A 27,247-nucleotide genomic window follows, 5' to 3' on the forward strand; every position below is an offset into this window, starting at 1 on the left:
ACAATAAACACTTCAAACATGAACTTCATCCTCAGAAAATAACCCTAAACAAATATTTTTTTGTTGATTAACCTGATTCCCAACACATCTATGACATCAGAGGCTGGCTCTACTTTCTGGACGTGTATTTCCAAGGAAGCTGCAATGTGCCTGTTTAAAGGAACAGCGCAGAATAAGGAAGTAGGCCTACCACTTTTTTCATCAGAAATTCAACCTCAATGTTTGCATGAGGCTTGTACTGGTAACACTATTTAGCCTATCAAACATCAGATGCAATGAAACTGTCTGAATATTTGACTATTTTGGGAAGCCATTCGAAGAGAAGTCACTTTCAGAGGCTGGAGACTAGTTTGACGACCTTGATGTTTAATCAAGATGTTATTGCTCAGTATTTCAACTGAAGTACACATCCTTATTTTTTTACATCCCAGATGATGAACAACATGCTTCAGACAGATGAGGCAAAGACAAGACATGTTATATCTCTTCAACAATTAACTGTTGCAGTTTCCCCACACACACATGTTTATTTACAGAAGCTGTACATCCAAAATGTGGAACATTTCTGGACTTGAGGCTACAGCATTTTCATGGCCGAATGGTATTCAAACTGTTTGTATAATATAGAAAAAAACATATATATGAGCTCAAGTCCCCAAAATAAAAGAAATTGTAAAGTGCAAAAGTGTCTACCGTAGAATCACACACAATGATAGGAGCTGTCATTGTCTATTTGCATGGCTTGGTCTGAACAGAAAGCAGTAAGAAAGGGATTTCCAGGTATCGGACATTGTCCTTCCTGTGAGTTGGATATGACATTTAGAGGCATGTTCCTCATGGAGCTTTGAGGGATCTCAGTCTCCAAACACTTGTTCAGCATTTTGTCTGAAACCCACTGATCTGGGCTATTTTGTCCCAGGCTCTGTAAAGTCTGATAATCGACGTCACTCGGGGGAAGGCAGCATCCAGGGTCAGGCAGGCTGTGGTAACATGGATTCACATCGTAAATCAGTGGCTCGCTACTGTCCACATCCTGGAAACCCTTAAGTGGCAGTGGCACATCCATGAAGGCATCAGTTCCTCTCTTATTGTCCTTACCGACCGCCTCACTGAAGCTCTGATATCCATCAACGACACTGATAACATTGTGAGGTTCGGACACATTGCTGTCATTAGAGCCATAGATCAGACTGGTGTCCTCTGCTGAAGTGGTAGTCTCTGAATCATCACTGGCGCCATCACACGGGTGATATGAAAACTCGGTTTGCAAGAGGGGTGCACAGTTAGTGGACAAGTTAAGGTCTTGTTGATCAGTACCAAGAAACAGCTGTGAATGGGCATTTTTCAACACTTCAGCCTCACCAGAATGGTAGGAGGAGTTACAAAAGAGCAGAGGCTGCTTAGGAAATGAGGATGTCTTGCTTGTTGTTAACTCTTGAATGGAGTTGAGGGGCACTGAGGGGGAGTAGGTAATATTGTTGTAACGAGACGACCCACAGGAGCCTCCAGACTCACTCATGAAATGAAGAGGATTGTAGTCAGATGAACACACACCAATGTCTCTATTTGGCTCAGGGCAGTTCATTTGTGTACCATCATCTGTCATAGGAGGGGCTAAAAGCAATGACTGAGGATTCCCGTCCAAAGGAACAAGGCTGGGAAAGACTTTGCTCAGGGCCTCTTGAAGATGGCTAATGATCTGCACATTACTAGGCTCCGGGCTCATGGAACATGTGTGGGCATAACCCAGGGAAGATGATGAGTCAAGCTCTGAGCCACTACCTCTTCCACTGCTCCCATCTACTATCAAGGGGTTTGTCCTGTAGAGAAAAGACAAGCGGGCAACTTTCAGTGAATTAAAGCTTATTTTCATTGCAAGGACTTGACTGCCCACGCGAATAGGACTGAACCCGAAGACACCTTTTCAGTTTGCTATGTTTATAGTGCATCTATAAGCTCACCATGTTTTTCCTTCAGTGTCCATTTTTGAAGAATCAACATAGATGGAGGATAAAGGTATTTTGGGAGGAGACAATACCTGTGGTGGAGAACAAACATCACTAAATGCAAATACACAAATGGAAGGAATTACAGTATGAAAGTAATGAAGGCTTACAGTTTATTTAAACATAGACTATTTAAGCAATAAGGCTTAATAAATAAATAAATTGCCAAGGCTTAATAAATAAATAAACGGCCAATATACCACGGCTAAGGGCTGTTCTTCTGCACAACGCAATGCAGAGTGCCTGGACAAAGCCCCTAGCTGTGGTATATTGGCCATATAGCACAAACCGCTGAGGTGCTTTATTGCTATTCTAAACTAGTTACGAATCTAACTATTCTAAAATAGTTTTTTAAAAATGTGTCATATCCATGGTATACGGTCTGACATACTATGGCTTTCAGACAATCAGCATTCAGGGCTCAAACCACACAGTTTATAATTGGAGATAGAGCCTCACCTTAGGCACTCCTGGAACCATGTACAAAAGGTCTGGGTTTGAACATTTAGGAATATTATCCCACCACTTGGTTTTGAGTCTGCAGAGGGGGGAAATAGAACGATTTGAAAGCCTATAGGGCCAATATGAAGCTGTATGATAACAAATGTTTGTGGAAACAGACATACTGTCACCTACAGACATGTCAGGACAACTTACCTAACACTGCACCAAAATAAAGCACTTGTGATGATGATAACAGCAATGCAACTGAAAACAATGACAATCTGGAGTACTTTCCGAGATGATGCAGCTGTGGAGCAGAGAAGAATATACAATGAGCTACAAGGTGAAAGTGAAATTAAGGTTTGAAAACCCATTTATGATAAATCTAATTCAGTCACTTACGGTTGGTGAATTCCAACTCTTCACTCCAGTCACTGAAATGGCCGCTCCTGTCAGTATAGGTTCTGACCTTCAGAGCATAAATGGTGTTTGGCTCCAAGTCTCTGCCAAGTAATTCATGGGAAGTTGTTGAGTAATTTTTGGACACCTGTCGGAACAAAGGAAAGGGCTAGAGGGAATGTTGTCATTGTGATGTGACAGCGAACGGGGGAATGCTGTATATCACCCTCCTTTACCTCATCTGTTTCTCCTTTCTTTCTGTAGCTCAATTCGGCAATCAAGTCCTTAGAAAACGGTGCATCATCAGGGTAGTTTGTCTTCCATTTGACCAGGAAATTCCCATTTTCTGTTGGTTTCACCTTTTGGACGGTGGGGGTTTTGGGTTTTACTGTATAGGGCAATGACAGGGATGGTTTGACATATCAATCAATTAAAGAATGGTTTCATTTCATGCAATATTCTTTATAACAGTAATTCATTTTTAAATAGCAATCTGCATATGTAGATGCAACTCACTGCTGCATTTGATACAGAGGATTTTGGAATTTAGACGCTTCCCAGAATTCCAAAGTGTTGCATTAAACTCCTCCCCAATAATAAGGACCATTGGATCAATAGAGCATCCACATTTGAAAACATCATTGGACCTCTCCTTTTCCTTGAAAGTACAATCATTCTGGCCTCTGAGAAATAAGTTGAATATTAATGCAGATTTTAAATTAAATAGGACTTCTTGGTGAGATTAACATCGACAATAGAAAAACTTACAATCATAAACTTACATATTTTGTGCGCCCAATAATTTCAATGTCATGTTGTATTCAGCACACTTAGACTTGTCAGTCGTAAAATGACAAACCATACTTTTGTCATAATCGTTGAAGCATTGAAGATTTCCGTCACTCATTGCTACAAGTAATTAACAAACAAAAAGCTTGTCAAATGTTAACCACGATCAGGCAAAAATACTGTGGTTAAATCTACTTACATGTTTATAGGCTATATACAAAAGACTGCTTACCATCATCAGCTATCAAAGTCCCAAAGTTTGTGAATATAATAATCAATAGAAACATTTTTGCTGAATACTTTAGAGTAAACCACACAGTATAATTAAATCTGAAATCAGAAAGAGAAAATGTTTCATATTAGTGTTTAAATTCCTGCACATTAAAATAGGCTACATGTAGGCTAAATGTGAAGAAGTGACTATTAATTCAGTAATACGGTTTTTGTGGGTCTGCAGTTGTTGCTTTTGTTTATAGACCCAACTTTCCCACTAGATTCCCTTGATTACATAGAGATATAGCAAATCGAAAGTCACTCACCTACACAATGATATATTATAATTTTGAGGAAGTACTCATTCCTTTAAAAGAACAAAGAAAAAACAATGAATCTATAAAACAGTATCTAGTCTTCATACGATCTACAGTGGTAACAGTCATTTGTCACTTTACACAAACAGAAAGAACTGCTGTTTTGACAACTACGAATTGCTTACTGGAAATTACAAATCCAATAGGACACACCTTTCATGGGAAGTTCGCCCCCTTCCTTGTATGACCATGTCGCACGCACGTACGCTTTATTGTTGTTTTATGGTTGATTACCAACTTCGAATTCCATCAATGACATCTTAATAATATTGCAATCTGTTTGCAACTTGATCTATTGCCGGGAAGTCCGGTTTCAGATTAAGACATGGTACACCGAGCCATATAGTTTCCAATCTAAACCATAGCTACTGTACTATGTTTGCCTTTTTGCTCGAGACGCTTTTGGTCTACCAGTCTGCTAGGGGGCGGTAGCACCTTTGGCTTCAAGAAGGTTTTCCAGAAACACCGTAAACGTAACTAAAAGGGAAGAGGTAGACCCGTGCATGTCTCAGGTACAACCCGCGTAAACAAAGGCTAGCTAGCTAACTTTTGACAGAAGTAAAAGGAACCATCATTAACAAAACAGAGCAACGACTGACTTGCCTGGTGAGTGGGGATGCTGTTGTTTGAAGTTTAATATATGTCTTGTATTACATATATTGTTTTTGCTATACGCTGTGCTGGTCTATTTTGTCCGGAACATTTGCTGACATGTTGTTACTGTTGGTTGCCTAACAATAACTGACTAGCCAAATCAAAGTTTATTGGTCGCGTTGCCTTACACAGTAGCAGATGTTATCGTGGATGCAGCGAAATGCTTGTGTTACTAGCGCCTAACCATCAAGCAAAAATGTCAAACCACTAACTTTACACAAATAATGAAAAACAAGAAATCACTAATTTCAGAACATCTCCAGACAGTTGGCTAACAACTAATGATCCAAATCGAATGTATTTGTCACATACACATGGTTAGCAGATGTTAATGCGAGTGTAGCGAAATGCTTGTGCTTCTAGTTCCGACCACAATAAGGATTAGCCACAATAGTGGATTTTGCGGTTGGCTTTCAAAATAAAAGTATGGCATAATTATACTTTTTATTATTTTGCATCACTGTCATTGACATACTTTTATTTTGAAGTCATACTTCAAATTCCACTATTGTGCCCAATCCTTATTATGGATAGCTTCACAACACACAACCTGGTCCGGTGGAGCCTCACTAGCCAGATGAAGCTAGCTGGCTGCTTATAACGTTAGCTATGGGCAACAGTGTTAAGAAGCTGGCTAGCTATTTATTTTCATGAACTGAGGTTCAATTTCAATAGGCAAACAACAAGTGGTAACCTAGCTATTACTTAAAAGGATTCCCAAATCATTGCTAAGAATAATGAAAATGACTGCAGTTTCTACTGGTCATTGTTTTCAGGCTGGTTGTATTGGTGCTAGCTAAGTACCAAGCTAAAGCTAGCTACACCAGAGGTTTCGGTCAAACAAATTATGCTTTATTACCAACGCGGTATTGTAAACACATCGTTCGTGGCCGGTGTTTGCTTGATTGCAGACTTTTTTGTACAGCTTTGACAGTGCTACTGTGTCTTTTCTTTGACACGCAAAGACCCAAACGACATTCCATAGTCTGTATGTTGTGAAGCTAATAGCAGTGATACTATTATTGTGTAACTCCGGGAGGGCAACATCTGAAAAATAGCGCACTTGGTAGTGTGTACTGGTGCTCGACCAGTCGCAAATGTCAACATCACCCACGACAGAGAGCGATTGATTGTCAAGGGCAATGAATTCCATTATCTTGGAATTAATGGATTTCGCCTTTGAGTCGTCTCGCTGCAATGTTTTTACTATTTCAACTGACTGCTTGATCCACACAACAGACATTGTGGGCTAGGTTAGGAATGCTGTGTTGTACGTGTAGTGCAAAATTTTAGTTGGCGTCATTACGTCATGTACTGTTAGAATTGCGTCAATTCGACGCAATTTCTTCCAGAATGGTCCTGTATTTGGCTCCATCCATCTTCCCATCAATTTTAACCATCTTCCCTGTCCCTGCTGAAGAAAAGCAGGCCCAAACCATGATGCTGCCACCATGTTTGACAGTGGGGATGGTGTGTTCAGGGTGATGCGCTGTGTTGCTTTTACTCCAAACATAACGTTTTGCATTGTTGCCAAAAAGTTCAATTTTGGTTTCATCTGACCAGAGCACCTTCTTCCACATGTTTGGTGTGTCTCCCAGGTGGCTTGTGGCAAACTTTAAACAACACTTTTTATGGATATCTTTAAGAAATGGTTTCTTCTTGCCACTCTTCCATAAAGGCCAGATTTGTGCAATATACGACTGATTGTTGTCCTATGGACAGAGTCTCCCACCTCAGCTGTAGATCTCTGCAGTTCATCCAGAGTGATCATGGGCCTCTTGGCTGCATCTCTGATCAGTCTTCTCCTTGTATGAGCTGAAAGTTTAGAGGGACGGCCAGGTCTTGGTAGATTTGCAGTGGTCTGATACTCCTTCCATTTCAATATTATCGCTTGCACAGTGCTCCTTGGGATGTTTAAAGCTTGGGAAATCTTTTTGTATCCAAATCCGGCTTTAAACTTCTTCACAACAGTATCTCGGACCTGCCTGGTGTGTTCCTTGTTCTTCATGATGCTCTCTGCGCTTTTAACGGACCTCTGAGACTATCACAGTGCAGGTGCATTTATACGGAGACTTGATTAGGTGGATTGCATTTATCATCATTAGTCATTTAGGTCAACATTGGATCATTCAGAGATCCTCACTGAACTTCTGGAGAGAGTTTGCTGCACTGAAAGTAAAGGGGCTGAATCATTTTGCACGCCCAATTTTTCAGTTTTTGATTTGTTAAAAAAGTTTGAAATATCCAATAAATGTCGTTCCACTTCATGATTGTGTCCCACTTGTTGTTGATTCTTCACAAAAAAATACAGTTTTATATCTTTATGTTTGAAGCCTGAAATGTGGCAAAAGGTCGCAAAGTTCAAGGGGGCCGAATACTTTCGCAAGGCACTGTAGGTATGCACGGTAGCTTTGACATCGTTTTTTAACATCGGTGTTGAACAAGACATCGGGCCGATACCTATGTTGGCATTTTTAGCTAATATCGGCCGATTCCGAAATATGTTCACCGATATATCGCGCATGCCTACTAACAACCCCAATATAACCACGTTTATATGCACACACTATTCCGGATAGTAGCTCATATCCCAGTATTATTCTGGATAAGCTCTTTACATGCACCTTTGATCTCCCGCTCAAGAGTATCCCTGTAACCATGAATATTCCTCCTTTAAATTCATAAGGATTAAATGGAATTGTAACTGATATGGAGACTGACTGTATGCCTACAACCTCTCACATGTACTAGAGCTTAATATAATATAACTCAGGTAGAATTATGAATTTCTTAAGATGGAAAAACATTTTTATTTTGTCTAGGGAACAGGAGTGGACAAATTATTTATTTCTTGAAGCATCTCTTGAGAAAATAGCAATGCATGTGTAATGTGATTTCTTTGACATTGTTATGCAAGCAGACAGTATTTCAATGTGTCAGCTAAATGGAATTATTATGGTGGATGGAACTGTGCAGGTAGGGTGCTTTTTGAAGTGATTTGTTTGACAATCAGATGAAAACGTCACAAAACTATGGGGTCAATTTCACGCCATATGTATTGAATTCAAAATGAAATAAATCATGAACATGAAAAATAAAGTAGAGAATGTAAATATGTTTTTGAGGATGGGTGAAATAATGGATGTTGAAATCAAAAACCAAACAATTTGAAAGCAAAATGTATAGAATTCTAAACAAAAATAAGATGTCAAACGCAAAACCCCAAAACTTGTAAGCAAATAATTTTAACGCGAGAGCAAAACTCTGACAAATGATATTTTTTTAAATTTGAAAACGAATGCAAAAATCTTTTAAAATTTCCCAGCAACCAATCCTATTGAAAACATTTTGCCTACACTCTTGCCTGCATGTACTACCTTTTTGTTAAGCTACTCGTACCTTTGCTTTCAATGTCTGTTTCTTTGCTTTCACTGCCAGTCTTTTCAATTGCGAGTTTTGGCATTATTTTTCCATGAAGGGCGCTAGTTGGTCCGCTAGCTTTGGAGTGACGGTTCGTCTTAACCCAATCAATGATTTGATGTGTCACTGGCTCTACAATTCTATACATTTTGCTTTCAATTGTTTGGTTTTTGATTTCAACATCCATTATTTCACCCGTCCTCAAAAATATGTTTATATTCTCAACTTTATTTTTCATGTTCACAATTTATTTTATTTTGAATTCAATACATATGGCGTGAAATTGACCCCATACACAACACCCATGATATGCAAAACTGAGCTGCAAAAAACAACAGTAAACGGGATAAGATGTTTACATGCCATAGTATCCCATCTAAAATCAGCTTATCCCAAGCATCTTATCCAGGGTTTGTCATGGATATAGGTGCGCATGTTATTGTGGTCTTCGTAATCAATATGCAATCTATGCATTCAGTGCCTTCGGAAAGTATTCAGACCCCTTGACTTTTTCCACATTTTGTTACTTTACAGCCTTATTCTAAAATGGATTAAATAAATACAAATCCTCAGCAATCGACAATAAATACAAATCAAAAACAGGTTTTTAGGAATTTGAGCAAATGTATTAAAAATAAAAAAACAAATATTCAGACCCTTTGCTATGAGATGTGAAATTGAGCGTAGGTGCATCCTGTTTCCTTTGATCATCCTTGAGATGTTTTTGAGCAATCGGGGGAGAAGGGCCTTGGTCAGGGAGGTGACCAAGAAACCGATGGCCACTCTGCGAGAGCGCTAGAGTTCCTCTGTGGAGATGGGAGAACCTTCCAGAAGGACAACAATCTCTGCAGCACTTCACCAATCAGGCCTTATCGTATGGCCAGATGGAAGCCACTCCTCAGTAAAAGGCACACCACAGCCTGCTTGGAGTTCGCCAAAAGGCACCTAAAGACACTCAGACCATGAGAAACAAGATTCCCTGGGCTGATGAAACCAAGATTGAACTCTTTGGCCTGAATGCCAAGCGTCATACATGTTGTATTCGGTGCATGTGACAAATACAATTTGATTTGATGCTGTAATCGCTGCCAAAGTTGTTTCAACAAAGTACTGAGAAAAGGGTCTGAATACTTATGTAAATGTGATTTCAGTTTTATTTTTAAAAATAAATTAGCCAAAATTTCTAAACCTGTTTATGCTTTGTCATTATGGGGTATTGTGTGTAGATTTGGGGGGGGACTATTTAATCTATTTTTGTAATAAGGCTGTAACCTAACAAAGTGGAAAAAGTCAAGGGGTCTGAATACTTTCTGAAGGCACTGTATATAAACCCCAAATATATATCTAAATAATGATATGTAACGTACAGCATTAGATATATTACAGTGAGCTATGTCGAGAATCCAGTGTCGCAAACAAAATGCAATGTACAGTTGTAGATACAGTATATTATGGGCTCCCGAGTGGCACAGCAGTCTAAGGCACTGCATCTGTGCTAGATGCGTCACTACTGGTTCGATTCCAGGCTGTATCACATCCGGCCGTGATTGGAAGTCCCATAGGGTGGCGCACAATTGGCCTAGCGTCGTCCGTGTTAGTGTTTGGCCGGGTTAGGCCATCATTGTAAATAAGAATTTGTTCTTAACTGACTTGCCTAGTTAATCTAAAAAATATTAGAATGAGCAATGTGAAGAATGCAGTATATGAATACGCAGTGTGAAATACGGTAAAGAAACGGCCCAGGGTTTAATGTCTTTGTATACAGTTGATGTCGGAAGTTTACATACACCTTGGCCAAATACATTTAAACTATTTTTTTTTGCAATTCCTGACATTTAATCCTAGTAAAATGTCCTGTCTTAGGTCAGTTAGGATCACCACTTTATTTTAAGAATGTGAAATGTCAGCGTAGTAGTAGAGAATGATTTATTTCAGCTTTTATTTCTTTCATCACATTCCCAGTGGGTCATAAGTTTACATACACTCAATTAGTATCCAGTAGCATTGCCTTTAAATTGTTTAACTTGGGTCAAACGTTTCAGGTAGCCTTTCACAAGCTTCCCACAATAAGTTGGGTGAATTTTGGCCCATTCCACCTGACAGAGCTGGTACAACTGAGTCAGGTTTGTAGGCCTCCTTGCTCGCACACGCTTTTCCAGTTCTGCCCACACATTTTCTATTGGATTGGGGTCAGGGCTTTGTGATGGCCACTCCAATAGCTTGACTTTGTTGTCCTTAAGCCATTTTGCCACAACTTTGGAAGTATGCTTGGGGTCATTGTCCATTTGGAAGACCCATTTGCGACCAAGCTTTAACATTCTGATGATGTCCTGAGATGTTATTTCAATATATCCACATTTTTCTTGCCTCATGATGCCATCTATTTTGTGACGTGCACCAGTCCCTCCTGCAGCAAAGCATCCCCACAACATGATGCTGCCACCCCCGTGCTTCACAGTTGGGATGGTGTTCTTCTGGTTGCAAGCCTCTCCCCTTTTCACCCAAACATAACAATGGTCATTATGGCCAAACAGTTCTATTTTTGTTTCATCAGACCAGAGGACATTTCTGCAAGAAGTACGATCTTTGTCCCCATGTGCAATTGCAAAATGTAGTCTGGCTTATTTGTGGCAGTTTTGGAGCAGTGGATTCTTCCTTGCTGAGTGACCTTTCAGGTTATGTCGATATAGGACATGTTTTACTGTGGATATAGATACTTTTGTATCTGTTTCCTCCAGCATCTTCACAAGGTCCTTTGCTGTTGTTCTGGGATTGATTTGTACTTTTCAGACCAAAGTACGTTCACCTCTAGGAGACAGAACGCATCTCCTTCCTGAGCGGTATGACGGCTGTGTGATCCCATGGTGTTTATACTTGCGTACTATTGTTTGTACAGATGAACGTGGTACCTTCAGGCATTTGGAAATTGCTCCCAAGAATGAGCCAGACTTGTGGAGTTCTACATTTTTTTTTGAGTACTTGGCTGATTTCTTTTAATTTTCCCATGATGTCAAGTAAAGAGGCACTGTGTTTGTAGGTAGCCCTTGAAATACATCCACAGGTACACACACCTCCAATTGACTCAAATTATGTCAATTAGCCTATCAGAAGCTTTTAAAGTCATGACATCATTTTCTGGAATTTTCCAAGCTGTTTAAAGGCACAGTCAACTTAGTGTATGTAAACTTCTGACCCACTGGAATTGTGATACAGTGAATTTTAACTGAAATAATATGTCTGTAAGCAATTGTTGGAAAAATTACTTGTCATGCCAAAACTATAGTTTGTTTAACAAGAAATGTGTGGAGTGGTTGAAAAATGAGTTTTAATGACTCCAACCTAAGTGTATGTAAACTTCCGACTTCAACTATACATCGGACAGCATCGTTCAAGTGTGGGACACAATCTTTTCTGCCCACTTTGATACAAAGTGATTTTCATAGCAGATTAGGAGAGCATTTTTCCGAACTCTTTTCCTAACCTTAACCTCAGTCTCCTAACCTGCTAAAAAAAAAGTCACATTGTTATTGAAGTGGCATGAAAAGAGTGTTTCCTGCTCAAGTATGGGTAGCTGCCGCCCAATATGACAACTGGGCGAGTGGGTGTGTCAAACGGAGTGGGTTTATGGAACGTGAATGGGCTAATTGGGCAGATTTGTTGCCATTCAAGACCGCTTTGCGTGGCGTTGTATAGGCGTGCCTGCTTCCTACTGGGTATCACGGTTTTGTCGCCGGCGGTAGATAACGTGGGCATTTTTTATTTCATGTAAGATAGCAACCCAGACATGTTACAGTGGCTATAAAGCTGAAGCATCCATTTAGAATGTTTTCTCACCACCACATATGGTAGTGAGGAAGTCCAAACGCAGGTAGTGGGAGAGGATGGAACAAGGTGAAACTGTTCCGACATTCTGCAAATGTTCTCATCGATGATACATTTGATCTCAATACATTTTCCTGTTCCCAAAACAAAAATCTGTTACGAATACAGTGCATTAAGTTGTATAGAGTTGGCGCTTTGCCAAAGTAAAAGATAAGTGTGTTTTTAGGCGTGCAAGGTCGAATTGAGTTTGTGCACAAAGACCCTTCCCAGAGGATGCATTCCCTAACAGAAATATGCTAATACATGCTACAACAAGCCAATAGGATCTCACTAGCTTGTACTTGGCTTTGCCCACCTCCTTGCTTGTTCTGCCCACTATTCTTAATTTCCTCCCACTGTAAACAACACAGATGAAATATTTTGTTTTAGTTACACATATTTGATAGCAGCCTACATAAGAAATAACTAATATTGATAACCATCTAGATGTCACCTTGATACATACATAGTCTACTACTCAATAGGAAGGGCATGAACGGCAACAACACCGGGACACAGTGCCCTTCGCTCCTGCTTAACAAGCACTACTGTCTGGCAACGGCATGGGAAGTAGCTACCTAGTAGCCAATATCAGGGTGATAGTCACAGTAAGCACACACATACAACCCATGAAGCAACAGTACACCATCATCATTTTGTTGATCCCTGCCTACAGACAGAAACTAAAACAAGAGGCTCCCACGCTGAGGTCTGTCCAACGCTGGTCCGACCAAGCTGACTCCACACTCCAAGACTGCTTCCATCACGTGGACTGGGATATGTTTCGTATTGCGTCAGATAACAATATTGACGAATACGCTGATTCGGTGTGCGAGTTCATTAGAACGTGCGTTGAAGATGTCGTTCCCATAGCAACGATTAAAACATTCCCTAACCAGAAACTGTGGATTGATGGCAGCATTCGCGTGAAACTGAAAGCGCGAACCACTGCTTTTAATCAGGGCAAGGTGACTGGTAACATGACCGAACACAAACAGTGCAGCTATTCCCTCCGCAAGGCTATCAAACAAGCTAAGCGTCAGTACAGAGACAAAGTAGAATCTCAATTCAACGGCTCAGACACGAGGTATGTGGCAGGGTCTACAGTCAATCACGGACTACAAGAAGAAATCCAGCCCAGTCACGGACCAGGATGTCTTGCTCCCAGGCAGACTAAATAACTTTTTTGCCCGCTTTGAGGACAATACAGTGCCACTTGACACGGCCTGCAACGAAAACATGTGGACTCTCCTTCACTGCAGCCGAGGTGAGTAAGACATTTAAACGTGTTAACCCTCGCAAGGCTGCAGGCCCAGACGGCATCCCCAGCCGCGCCCTCAGAGCATGCGCAGACCAGCTGGCCGGTGTGTTTACGGACATATTCAATCAATCCCTAAACCAGTCTGCTGTTCCCACATGCTTCAAGAGGGCCACCATTGTTCCTGTTCCCAAGAAAGCTAAGGTAACTGAGCTAAACAACTACTGCCCCGTAGTGCTTTGAGAGACTAGTCAAGGATCATATAACCTCCACCCTACCTGACACCCTAGACCCACTCCAATTTGCTTACCGCCCAAATAGGTCCACAGACGATGCAATCTCAACCACACTGCACACTGCCCTAACCCATCTGGACAAGAGGAATACCTATGTGAGAATGCTGTTCATCGACTACAGCTCGGCATTCAACACCATAGTACCCTCCAAGCTCGTCATCAAGCTCGAGACCCTGGGTCTCGACCCCGCCCTGTGCAACTGGGTACTGGACTTCCTGACGGGCCGCCCCCAGGTGGTGAGGGTAGGCAACAACATCTCCACCCCGCTGATCCTCAACACTGGGGCCCCACAAGGGTGCGTTCTGAGCCCTCTCCTGTACTCCCTGTTCACCCACGACTGCGTGGCCACGCACGCCTCCAACTCAATCATCAAGTTTGCGGACGACACAACAGTGGTAGGCTTGATTACCAACAACGACGAGACGGCCTACAGGGAGGAGGTGAGGGCCCTCTGAGTGTGGTGTCAGGAAAATAACCTCACACTCAACGTCAACAAAACTAAGGAGATGATTGTGGACTTCAGGAAACAGCAGAGGGAACACCCCCCTATCCACATCGATGGAACAGTAGTGGAGAGGGTAGCAAGTTTTAAGTTCCTCGGCATACACATCACAGACTAACTGAATTGGTCCACTCACACAGACAGCATCGTGAAGAAGGCGCAGCAGCGCCTCTTCAACCTCAGGAGGCTGAAGAAATTCGGCTTGTCACCAAAAGCACTCACAAACTTCTACAGATGCACAATCGAGAGCATCCTGGCGGGCTGTATCACCGCCTGGTACGGCAACTGCTCCGCCCACAACCATAAGGCTCTCCAGAGGGTAGTGAGGTCTGCACAACGCATCACCGGGGGCAAACTACCTGCCCTCCAGGACACCTACACCACCCGATGTTACAGGAAGGCCATAAAGATCATCAAGGACATCAACCACCCGAGCCACTGTCTGTTCTCACCCCGCTATCATCCAGAAGGGAGGTCAGTACAGGTGCATCAGAGGGGACCGAGAGACTGAAAAACAGCTTCTATCTCAAGGCCATCAGACTGTTAAACAGCCACCACTAACATTGAGTGGCTGCTGCCAACACACTGACACTGACTCAACTCCAGCCACTTTAATAATGGGAATTGATGGGAAATTATGTAAATGTATCACTAGCCACTTTAAACAATGCTACCTTACCCTACATTATTCATCTCATATGCATACGTATATACTGTACTCTATATCATCGACTGCATCCTTATGTAATACATGTATCACTAGCCACTTTAACTATGCCACTTTGTTTACATACTCATCTCATATGTATATACTGTACTCGATACCATCTACTGTATCTTGCCTATGCTGCTCTGTACCATCACTCATTCATATATCCTTATGTACATACTCTTTATCCCCTTACACTGTGTATAAGACAGTAGTTTTTTGGAATTGTTAGTTCGATTACTTGTTCGTTATTACTGCATTGTCGGAACTAGAAGCACAAGCATTTCGCTACACTCGCATTAACATCTGCTAACCATGTGTATGTGACAAATAAAATTTGATTTGATTTGAAAGTTGTCCCACTCTTCAATGGCTGTGCGAAGTTGTTGGATATTGGCGGGAACTGGAACACGCTGTTGTAGATGTCGATCCTGAGCATCCCAAACATGCTCAACAGGTGACATGTCTGGTGAGTATGCAGGCCATGGATGAACTGGGACATTTCCAGCTTCCAGAAATACAGATTCTTGCGACATGTGGCTGTGTGTTATCACGATGAAACATGAGGCAATGGATGAATGGCATGATAATGGGCCTAAGGATTTCATCACTGTATCTCTGTGCATTCAAATTGCCATTGATAAAAATGCAATTGTGTTTGTTGTCAGTAGCTTATGCCCTTGCATACCATAACCCACAATGGAGCACTCTGTTCATAACGTTGACAGCTCGCCCACACGATGCCGTACACGTGGTCTGCAGTTGTAAGGCCGGTTGGCCGTAATGCCAAATTCTCTAAAACGATGTTGGAAGTGGCTTATGGTACACAAATTAACATTTACATTCTCTGGCAAAAGCTCAGGTGGACATTCCGGCAGTCAGGATCCCAATTGCATGCTCCCTCAGAACTTGAGACATCTGTGGCATTGTGTTGTAACAAACAACATATTTTAGAACGGTATATTATTGTCCCCCGCACAAGGTGCACCTGTGTAATGATCATGCTGTTTAATCCGCTTCTTGATGTCACACTTGTCAGTTGGATTGCCTTGGCAAAGGAGAAATGCTCACTAACAGGGATGTAAACAAGTTTCGGCACAACATTTGAGAGAAATAAGCTTTGTGCGTATGGAACATTTCTGGGAAATGTAATTTCAGCTCATGAAACATGGGACCAACACTTTGCATGTTGCGTTTATATTTTTGTTCAGTGTAGCTAACCACTTTCATCTGTGAGCTAACGTCAGCCTGTAATGCAAAGAGGCAACTTGGCTTGTCGATGTGTGCCCAAGCACTAGCAATTATTGGTCAACCCCATTGTGTGGGGTCCAATGGAATCTCACACCCTCAAATACTACTTATCCAAAATCGTTGTTGAATGTTTTCTAGGGCTTTCCTTGCACCATGTCTCGACCACTGGGAGAAAGCCATAAAAGGTTCCTGCAAACCATGATGGTCAATGGGATCATTGATGGTGCCAAGGCAAGGGCTCTCCACCGGCATTGCTGTGAGACACACGGTGGTAAGAACAGCATAGCTGCGTACTATTTTGCCCCCAGTCCTCTACTGTTAATTTTCTGTATGGTAAACCCTTAAACTCAAAGGTCCAGTTTTCTAGACACAATAGAGATTCTCTATTGTAAGTGCGTTTAAGTCCAGGAATAAGCTTAATCTAGGACTGAGAAACTGGCCAAAAATGTTTTTGTTGAGGGCCACTCACATGTACCCCTTTTTATACAGCACACTATGCTCATGATAAACTCGATGAATTCATCGAGGTTATCAATGCCCAGCTGCAGCCCATGTTCATGCAGATCAGAAAAGGGATGTCTGAGGAGGATGGTCTTCAGTACCATGCTTTGGTCAGTGACACTAATCAAATTCATTCACAAAGCTCTTTTACTACTACCATCATGAACTGCTCTTATTTTCCCTGTTGACATCTTCTCCTGTCCAGGTGAACATGGCTGAAACTGATGTGACTAGGATGTCAACTGATTATGCAGACAACGAGTTGGAATTATTTCGAAAAACAGTGAGTATGCTGTTTTTAGTCAATTGTAAATGACTGACTATAAGACTTAAGAATGAAATAAAATTTGAATATCTCTGTAATAACTGGCATGTTCTTATTTTTGTATCTGTTCTTTAGATGGACCTAATTGTGGACTCTGACAATGGAACCGCCTCTTCCACGGACATTCTTAACTGTGCCGACAGCCTCCAGACAAAGAAGCTAAAGAAAAGAGAAACGGAACATGTACTGAACAGGCTTGTTCAGGATAAGTGGCTGAATGAGGTGCTGTCTCTGAAGACACATTCTATGCATGCAGTTATTGCTTCTTGAGCCACTGATTGACTTGCAATCTGTGTTTGTCTTTTCTTCAGAAAAATGGAGACTACTCTCTCTCCACTCGATGTATAATGGAGATGGAGCAATATATTCGGATGTTGTATCAAGACCAGGTCAAGGTCTGCCATATCTGTCACAATGTGGCCTTGCAGGTAAAGTGATGCAACTTATTTGCTGCAATTTAAATTGAAGTTGTATCTAATGTATTCCTCCTGCTAGCTAAATTGGACCCCATGTCAAATCCAAATTGGTGTAACATCTGCTTTTTGTCAAATTCCCAAACTCACTTTTCTCTGTTCAAACTTGCTAGAAGGTAGAATGTTTAATGTTGCATGTCTAATGTTGCATGTCTGTCTGTTTTGTTGGATATGCTTCTCATGAATGGTGTAGTTGCTACTCAAAATATGTTACCTGAATTTAAATGGGATTGACACCACTGATATAGCCTGGCTTTCTAGGCAATGCATTTGGTTTCATGCTTCATTTTTGTAATAATCTGGTCTTTTTACCTCTCAGTGCCAGATGTGTGAAAATCCTACATGTGGCATCAAAATCCACACCCCTTGTGTCGCCAGATACTTCAAAGGAAGGACTGATCCACGATGCCCTGCCTGTGAGGACTTCTGGCCACATGAGATCCCAGGTAATAATGTTGCGCTGATCAAAGAATTGCAACACAAGTGGTACCATGATAGTCTATACAATCTACCATAGTTTGTATAATGGTCTGTGTATACATATCACTTTCATCTGTTTCGACTCAGACGAAGAAAAAACATATTTACCCATCTTATCTAGTCATTCATATCATTTCATTTTCCCTTCTCTATAGATGTGTATAGACCTCCGTCCTCTCAGAGCGAGACTCAGTCAGCAGCCAAAGAGAACACGGCCCCCACCCCCACTCCTCGGTCTACAGCTCAGACCCGGAGGACCAGGAGGTCATAACCTCACGGATGTATGTATAGCTGTCAGAACTTTCAGTGCAATGTTTTGCCTTCATTCAAATGTAAAGAGAACTCAATTTCAGTTTGAATGTTGATTAAAACATTTTTATTATATCAAATGTTAGATGTTCTCCTGAAAGAATCTAACTTTCATTGAATTGTCAATGGTCTCCCGTGAGCTCCACTCTTAACTTAATTATCTCAATTTTATTAAGTTACTTTCTAGGGGAGCAATTCTGGGAAGTGTGGCAACTACTTCAATCATTCTTTCAGGCAGTTTAAATGGAAAGCTGTGTGTACATAATTTGTGCCTGTGGTTCATTAGGATGTTAAATTAGAATAGTACTGCCTTATTTGAATACATTATGGACATTACCTCATCTTTGAGTATCTGCAGGAATAATTTGGGAACAATTAAATATGCTAATTTGAAAAAGCATACCCTATTAAATTAAATGGGTAACAACTCCATATTTTATATGCAGTAGGAAATGAGCATATACTAACTGCTCCTTCTTTTAATTTAGTAATGAGTAGAAGCAAGCGCCAATCATGCAGGTAGCTTGGAATTCAATGTGTGCCATAATCACATTCAAGTGTTGATAGATTGAACACAACTGTCTTTCCTTTGTCATGGATACGTGGTGGGATACTTTTAATTATGTAATTTAGCCATAGTGATAGGCTATTTTCCTCTACTCAAGTTAATTGAGTTCAGCAAAGTTTCCATAATTCTTCAATATGAATCACCGTTGTGAACTATGTAAATTGAGACTTGTTTCCAACCGTATTCCTTTTTGAATTACCATTGTCATTTAACCATGAATTTGTTTATAGAATAAGGTGTTTTAAAGCCATTTGGTGGATGAGGCTGAGAGGGCTGAAGCAATGAAAGGACAGACATGTTAATGATTGTTTAAGAAAATAACATTCAGACATAAGACACAACATATGTGCGCACAGGACTTGCATTTTACAAGACCACTGCAATAACCAAAATTCTGACTAAAAACAACCTGAATCTGGATCCCTCATCATGGGTCATGACCACCAGAAGCTCACAGAAAAGCTGAGCTCCAAAGAACGCACGTAATGCCAGTGCTTGACTGGGATGAATAAGACCTCCCCAGGCTGCAACACACACTCTAGGTAGGGAGCCTTCACAAACTCTGGGAATCGCACCACGTCTGGACTTTCCACCTCCACCTGCATTAAAGAAAGCTTTGTGTTTAAATGGCAAACACTTGACTAATTTCTCCCATTCAAAGTATGCAGCACTAACAATTTAGGTAGATCATGTATATGCTAGATTGTTTAAGCTCATAGACCTGGTGCATGGAGAGATTTCAAATGGAATTTTAACCTGACCTAGTGTTGTGTAGGAGCTGCAATTGGTGAGGGTAGAGTTTCTCGGTGTCAGGGGAATACAGTCGAATGCACTTTCTCCCAACCACGTGTTACAAAATAGGGGACCATGCAGTCAACAAATTATGATTGCCAAAATACAGTATCGCACATATCTCTGGCAGGGTCCAAATTGCTTTGAGTCTGATCCTACTCGCTGGATGTGATAGACTCACCTGAGCCAGGAAGTTGTGTTGAGGATCTTGATGAAGGGGGGGGGACACTGTACCTCCTGGCCCAAACCAAGCATTGATTGTGATGTCATCTTCATCACCAAGACAACAGTAGTCAGGGATACGGATGTCATCTTTAAGCTCGGGGACCTTGGAGAAGAGTACATTGAACAAAAGTGTTTTTGTAACTGAAAAACTTGTATGCTTTAAATGTCATTTGTACAATACAAAAATGGAGGCAAGCATTATAGAAGCCTGTATCCTACATTTCCAGTAAAATATACATTTGTATTTTAGTCCTATAGTGAACAAAAATAACCGCAACAATTTCACTAAGTTACAGATCATATAAGGAAGGAAATCAGTACATTTAAAAATTCATTAGGCCCTAAATCTATGGATTTCACATGACTGGCAGGGGCGCATCCATGGGTGGGGAGCAAGGCCCAGCTAACCAGTTTTTCCCACTAAAGGGCTTTATTCCAGACAGAAACAGTCTTCAGTTTCATCAGCTGTCCGTCCTGGTGGCCGGTATCACAAAGTCTAAAACAACGTTGGAGGCGGCTAATGGTACAGAAATGAACATTAAATTATCTGGCAACAGCTCTGGTGGACATGCCTGCATTCAGCATGCCAGTTGCATGTTTCCTCAAAACTTGAAACATCGGCGGCATTGTGTTGTGTGACAAACCTGCACATTTTAGAGTGACCCTTTGTCCCCAGCACAAGGTGCACCTGAGTAATGATTATGCTGTTTAATAAGCTTCTTGATATGCCACATCTGTCAAGTGGATGGATTATATTGGCAAAGTATAACTAAGAGGGATGTAAACAAATTGCTGCACAACATTTGAGAGAAATATGTTCTTTGTGCATGTGAAACATTTCTGGGATCTTTTATTTCAGCTCATGAAACCATTGCGTTACATGTTGTGTTTATATTTTTGTTCAGTATATATCAACACTGACATCCTCACCCAAATGTGTTATGTAAAAAAAAAACAGGACAGGGCAATGACCAACCTGATCAAATAGCTGGTGCTGAGCAAGATTTCCCAAACTTGATGCGTCCTAATGTGAGAGAGAGCGGGAATAGGCATTGAGTGAAAAGCATATATCCTTGGCTTATTCTTGGGGTAATATTTTTCATGAGGAAGTACTTACTTTAACAATATAGCGATCGATGAATTAATTGACCATAAAGGAGCATCTGTGACCATTCCTCATCAGTATATCTTGAGCCCACTTCAACAGGTACAGTCTGACAACCAGCAACAGTTTGCAGATATTCTATTCTTTGCAAAGGGAAAAATGAAATCAACAGAGGTGTCTAGGGGACTATGAGAAGGCAAGGGACTAGAGAAGGACACAAAATATAGAAAAAGGTACCTCCAAGGGTGATCTCAAATCAAATCAAATTTTATTTGTCACATACACATGGTAAGCAGATGTTAATGCGAGTGTAGCGAAATGCTTGTACTTCTAGTTCCGACAATGCAGTAATAACCAACAAGTAATCTAACTAACAATTCCAAAACTACTGTCTTGTACACACAAGTGTAAGGGGATAAAGAATATGTACATAAAGATATATGAATGAGTGATGGTACAGAGCGGCATAGGCAAGATACAGTAGATGGTGTCGAGTACAGTATATACATGAGGTGAGTATGTAAACAAAGTGGCATAGTTAGTGGCTAGTGATACATGTATTACATAAAGATGCAGTAGATGATCTAGAGGACAGTATATACGTATACATATGAGATGAATAATGTAGGGTATGAAAACATATTAGGTAGCATTGTTTAAAGTGGCTAGTGATATATTTTACATTTCCCATCACTTCCCATTATTAAAGTGGCTGGAGTTGAGTCAGTGTGTTGGCAGCAGCCACTCAATGTTAGTGGTGGCTGTTTAACAGTCTGATGGCCTTGAGATAGAAGCTGTTTTTCAGTCTCTCGGTCCCAGCTTTGATGCACCTGTACTGACCTTGCCTTCTGGATGATAGCGGGGTGAACAGGCAGTGGCTCGGGTGGTTGTTGTCTTTGATGATCTTTATGGCCTTCCTGTGACATCGGGTGGTGTAGGTGTCCTGGAGGGCAGGTAGTTTGCCCCCGGTGATGCATTGTGCAGACCTCACTACCCTCTGGAGAGCCTTACGGTTGTGGGCGGAGCAGTTGCCGTACCAGGCGGAGATACAGCCCGACAGGATGCTCTTGATTGTGCATCTGTAGAAGTTTGTGAGTGCTTTTGGTGACAAGCCGAATTTCTTCAGCCTCCTGAGGTTGAAGAGGCTGATTATGAAAGCTGGCCAGTGATCTATGATACCCTCTAATATGACTGGCTTTTGGGGATCCAAGTAATCTTTCTTGAAGCTCTCCAATGATGGACAGTGTATCCTTGGTACTGCCAGAACTTGCTTGACCACAGGCACTGACACAGTCAACCTTCATTTTCTGTTGAGGAGAAAATAGAATTTAACATAGCATAAAATAACACACAGTTTGACTTGAAGAACAAGCAATATGCAAAGCAAAATAAAATAGCCTACTAGCCTTTAAGAAAATTATGAGAAAGAACAAAAGGGATATGACACAGGCTCACATTGACTGGTTAGAAAGCAACAGGCCACAACATACACAGTATAAGATATGAAATCCACCTTGGCACTAACTCCTTCACTGGGATTCTCCTCATTGGACTCCTTCTTCCCGATATCATTTTGCAGGATCCTTACAAAGGTTTGTAAAATTTTGTCCATGATGGCTGCCCCCATGAGCAGGCCCAAGTCACATGTCCGTATGGCCTCCTGCACTGTAGCTGATGAGGCATCATCACGGCATAAGGCAGCTACTTTGAACAGGCAGCCATATGAATACAAACACCTCCATTCCTTGTCCACATCACGCCATGTTCCTGTGTTGAGCTTCTCCCAGGAAAAGGCCAAGATGATCTGAGCGTTTTGCCTCCATTGACCGCTCCCGGTGTACAGCTGCTGCCTGCAACGTTTCAGCACATCCACCACACTGGGCTCAACTTTTTCACTGAAGTCAAGTGGAAATTCTGCCTTCGTCACAGGCAAAGCAGCAGAGATAGCTGACCACAGTTCTGCCATAGGCTAGTGCTGTGGAAATAGACAATTGTTAGACCCAATCAAAATGGTACAGTTCACAATCCATCTGGTCTGAAAACCACGAATGTTATAACCATACACTTAGCTAGCTGGGGGCTGTCTACCTGCAAAACCTTTGCCACCTGTTAACTCTAATGAATACACAAGACTTCTATTAAAACCACAATTTTCCATATCATTCCTCACGTGTGACATGTCAGTGAATTCAATTTGAAGAGACAGAGGTTTTCAGGGAGCGAGTGGGGTAAGAGCAAGAAACAAAGACCCCTATCCCCAAATATTGTTCAAGTGGATCAGATATCTAATGAAATACTGTATGGCTCTTCCACAAGCAAACGTATAATCACTGGGCACATGTTCTCTTTAATACCCCGACAATAAGATTATAACATGTGGACAAATAAATGGTAAACACATAATGCCCAAAACACTTGTAGTTACCGTTATCGACATATGTAGACGCTGGTGTTGCAATAAAATACTTCCGTGTAGAAAACTAAAACATTATTTATGTTCCTTAGCGACGTGATGATAGGGTTCCATCATGCAAACAGTAATATCACATTATTTTGCACGAAGCACATTTTTCGTAAAAACAACAACGAAATACATCTATCCTGCTAGCTCCCCTTGCTCCAGTCTGAAGAGTTGACAGTTTGATCTAGCCTCCAGCTGTGCTGACGTCTAGCTCCAGTAGCGGCTAGTGACATGGTAGCCCTGCAGCCGCCAAATGGCGCTGTTATTCTTTATATATTTTGTAATTTGCTATTGGTTAACCTAATTTAGCAGGTTTAGAAAAGATCTAAAAAGACGCCTGAGCGTCTTCGTTCGTTTTTACGGGGAAACTAAATTTAGGTTGAAAATACTGTAATTTGCCCCAGATTCTCCATCACGATAGAACAATGTTTAGTTATAATTATAAACTGCGTGGTTCGAGCCCTGAATGCTGAGTGGCTGACAACTGAGGTATATCAGACCGTATACCACGGGTATGAAAAAACATGTATTTTTTACTGCTCTAATTACGTAGGTAACCAGTTTATAATAGCGATAAGGCACCTCTGGGTTTTGACTGCGGGTTGAATAAAGAGAAAACAATGCATACAAAAAAAAAACATAAATGTATTATTCTTGTGCAATTCATGCCTAGGGCTTTCATTTTTTTCTCCTTTATTTTTTATCTGGCATTAGTGCTTAAGCTCAAGTTTTAGGGCGTAACTGTTGGCAATCGCCAAATGCACAGTAATTGCCAAATGCTTTTGGGAACTTGGGCACAAATAGTTAACGTCAATCCAATGATGCAAAAAGGAAAATGTCCGAGTTTAATTCAATAAGAGAAATGCTACAAAATGTAGAGTTGAAAATAAAGAGAGGGGCGTGCCAGAACAATGTTATATGTGATGACTGTAAGGCACTATACAAATTCAACAGTCACAAGCAACCTTGTTTCAGATTATTTCGTATCATTCTGTATGTAAATCTGACATCTCCAATTAGTATGACATGTTACATTTCTTATTGTATGTATTAATTTGTGGATGTCATCCATTTCATTTGATATGTTTATCCTATTAAGAATTGCAATTTGTATTATATGTTACAAATTTGAAAAGCAGCTAAAAAGTAGTAAGTAGTTGCAAAGTTGCTAAAATGCTAAAGTTGTCAGTGATGAGATTGGAACACGCACACTTTGAGTTTCTAGATGTTCACATTAAGGGAAGTGTTAGCTAACAGTAGTTGCAAAGTAGCTAAAAAGTAGTAAGTAGTTGCAAAGTTGCTAAAGTTGTCTGTGATGAGATTGGAACTTGAAACCATTGGGTTGCTAGATGTTCGCATTGATGAGATTCGAACTCAATGCCTTTGGGTTGCTAGACGTTCGTATAATATGCCCCCTTGTTCATTCCATCGATGTGGGCTAGGCTATAACATCGTATCTGATGAGCAAGGGTTTATTTAGTCTTCTAGGGCAACAAGTAATGACAGACGAGAAGCTGCATTTAATTAGAGACAAGTTTATTAACAAATAGCCTACCAAAATGTTGTGGTCTGCGGTTGTGAGGCCAACTGGATGTACCGCAAAATAATTTTAAACAACATATCTAAAATGACGTTGGAGGTGTTTTATGGTGGAGAAATTAACACTAAATTCTCTGGCAACAGCTCCGGTGGACATTCCTGCAGTAAGCGTGCCAATTGCATGCTCCCTCAAAACTTCAGACATTTGTGGCATTGTGTTGTGTGACAAAACTACACATATTAGAATACCATTTGACTGTCTCCAGCACAAAGTGCACTTGTGAAATGATCATGCAGTTTAATCAGCTTCTTGATATGCCACACCTGTCTGGTGGATGGATTATCTTGGCAAAGGAGAATTGCTCACTAACGGATGTAAACACATTTGTGCACAAAAGCTTTTTGTACATATGGACAATTTCTGGGTCATTAAAGGTTGGAGTTGGAGTCATTAAAACTAGTTTTTCAAACACTCCACACATTTCTTGTTAACAAACTATAGTTTTGGCAAGTCGGTTAGGGCATCTACTTTGTGCATGACACAAGTAATTGTTTCAACAATTGTTGACAGACAGATAATTTAACTTAAAATTCACTGTATCACAATTCCAGTGGGTCAGAAGTTTACATACACTAAGTTGACTGTGCCTTTATACAGCTTGGAAAATTCCAGAAAATTATGTCATGGCTTTAGAAGCTTCTGATAAGGCGAATTGACATCATTTGAGTCAATTGGAGATGTACATGTGGATGTATTTCAAGGCCTACCTACAAATGCAATGCCTTTTTGCTTGACATCATGGGAAAATCAAAAGAAATCAGCCAAGACCTCAGAAGAGAAATTGTAGACATCCAAAGGTCTGGTTCATCATTGGGAGCAATTTCCAAAGGCCTGAAGGTACCACTTTCATCGGTACAAAAAATAGTAAGTATAAACACCATGGGACTACGCAGTCGTCATACCGCTCAGGAAGGAGACTCGTTCTGTCTCCTAGAGATGAATGTACTTTGGTGTGAAAAGTGCAAATCAATCCCAGAACAACAGCAAAGGACCTTTTTAAGATGCTGGAGGAAACAGGTACAAAAGTATCTATATCCACAGTAAAACTAGTTCTTTATCGACATAACCTGAAAGGCCGCTTAGCAAGGAAGAATCCACTGCTCCAAAACCGCCATAAATATGCCAGCCTCCGGTTTGCATCTGCACATGGGGACAAAGATCGTGTTTTTTGGAGAAATGTCCTCTGGTCTGATGAAACAAAAATATAACTGTTTGGCCATGATGACCATCATTATGCTTGGAGGAAAAAGGAGGATGCTTGCAAGCAGAAGAACACCATCCCAACCATGAAGCACGTAGTGGCAGCATCATGTTGTGGGGGTGCTTTGCTGCAGGAGGGACTGGTGCACTTCACAAAATAGATGGCTACATGAGGTAGGAAAGTTATGTGGATGTATTGAAGCAACATCTCAAGACATCATCAGGAAATTAAAGCTTGGTTTCAATTGGGTCTTCCAAATGGACAATGACCCCAAGCATACTTCCAAAGTTGTGGCAAAATGGCTTAAGGACAACAAAGTCAAGGTATTGGATTGGCCATCACAAAGCCCTGACCTCAATCCCTTAGAACATTTGTGGGCAGAACTGAAAATGTGTGTGTGAGCAAGGAGGCCTACAAACCTGACTCAGTTACACCAGCTCTGTCAGGAGGAATGTGCCAAAAACGTATTGTGGGAAGCTTGTGGAAGGCTACCGGATACGTTTGATCCAAGGCAATGCTACCAAATACTAATTGAATGTATGTAAACTTCTGACCCACTGGGAATGCGATGAAAGAAGTAAAATCTGAAATAAATCATTATCTCTTCTATTATTCTGACATTTCACATTCTTAAAATAAAGTGGTGATCCTAACTGACCTAAGACAGGGATTTTTACTAGGATTCAATGTCAGGAATTGTGAAAAACTGTGTTGCTAAGGAGTCAAACGCAGGAGAGCAGAGATGTCAGTAGCGTATATTTTAATAAGGGCAAGTCCAAAAAAAACAGTACAGTACAATACCCCAAAACAACGCCCAAGACAATGGGAACTAACAGTACTCCCATAAGGCGCAAAAACACAACGCACCTTACTATAGCGAAATACACTGAGGAAAGCCTCCACAAGCAACAAGAAAATAATCCCGCACAAACCTAAGCGGGGAAACAGGGGTAAATATACACACAGAAATGAAAGCGAATGAAAACCCGGTGTGAATGAACCGAAGACAAAACAAACGGAAAAGGAAA

General features: G+C 41.0%; 2 protein-coding genes and 1 pseudogene across 5 annotated transcripts; 1 reads left to right on the forward strand and 2 right to left on the reverse strand.

The window, feature by feature from the left end:
* Window positions 1-482: 482 nt before the first annotated feature.
* LOC112226040 lies at window positions 483-4,560 on the reverse strand. Of its 4 annotated transcripts, none has more exons than XM_024390240.2 (11): window positions 4,382-4,547; window positions 4,178-4,218; window positions 3,871-3,968; window positions 3,632-3,758; window positions 3,366-3,532; window positions 3,086-3,237; window positions 2,853-2,997; window positions 2,664-2,757; window positions 2,466-2,544; window positions 1,962-2,038; window positions 483-1,820 (listed from the first exon to the last, which is right to left on the reverse strand). In XM_024390240.2, the coding sequence occupies exons 3-11, from the start codon at window positions 3,923-3,925 to the stop codon at window positions 701-703; spliced, it is 2,016 nt and encodes a 671-aa protein (XP_024246008.2). In that variant the 5' UTR covers window positions 3,926-3,968; window positions 4,178-4,218; window positions 4,382-4,547; the 3' UTR covers window positions 483-700. The 4 variants fall into 4 exon arrangements, with proteins under 4 accessions (XP_024246008.2, XP_024246009.2, XP_024246010.2 ...); XM_024390241.2 differs by lacking the exon at window positions 4,382-4,547 and adding an exon at window positions 4,354-4,371; XM_024390242.2 differs by lacking the exons at window positions 3,871-3,968; window positions 4,178-4,218 and having other exon boundaries at window positions 4,382-4,560.
* Window positions 4,561-4,691: 131 nt separating this feature from the next.
* nsmce1 (NSE1 homolog, SMC5-SMC6 complex component) lies at window positions 4,692-18,342 on the forward strand. The gene is made up of 8 exons (XM_024390252.2): window positions 4,692-4,834; window positions 16,318-16,450; window positions 16,669-16,790; window positions 16,886-16,963; window positions 17,081-17,227; window positions 17,317-17,433; window positions 17,798-17,924; window positions 18,114-18,342. Exons 2-8 carry the CDS (start codon window positions 16,333-16,335, stop codon window positions 18,227-18,229), a joined length of 825 nt encoding a protein of 274 aa, XP_024246020.1. The 5' UTR covers window positions 4,692-4,834; window positions 16,318-16,332; the 3' UTR covers window positions 18,230-18,342.
* A 797-nt stretch (window positions 18,343-19,139) lies between these two features.
* LOC112225737 lies at window positions 19,140-23,674 on the reverse strand (annotated as a pseudogene).
* Window positions 23,675-27,247: the final 3,573 nt, after the last annotated feature.

Source organism: Oncorhynchus tshawytscha, linkage group LG27 (genome assembly GCF_018296145.1).
Source record: "Oncorhynchus tshawytscha isolate Ot180627B linkage group LG27, Otsh_v2.0, whole genome shotgun sequence".
NCBI lineage: Eukaryota > Metazoa > Chordata > Actinopteri > Salmoniformes > Salmonidae > Oncorhynchus > Oncorhynchus tshawytscha.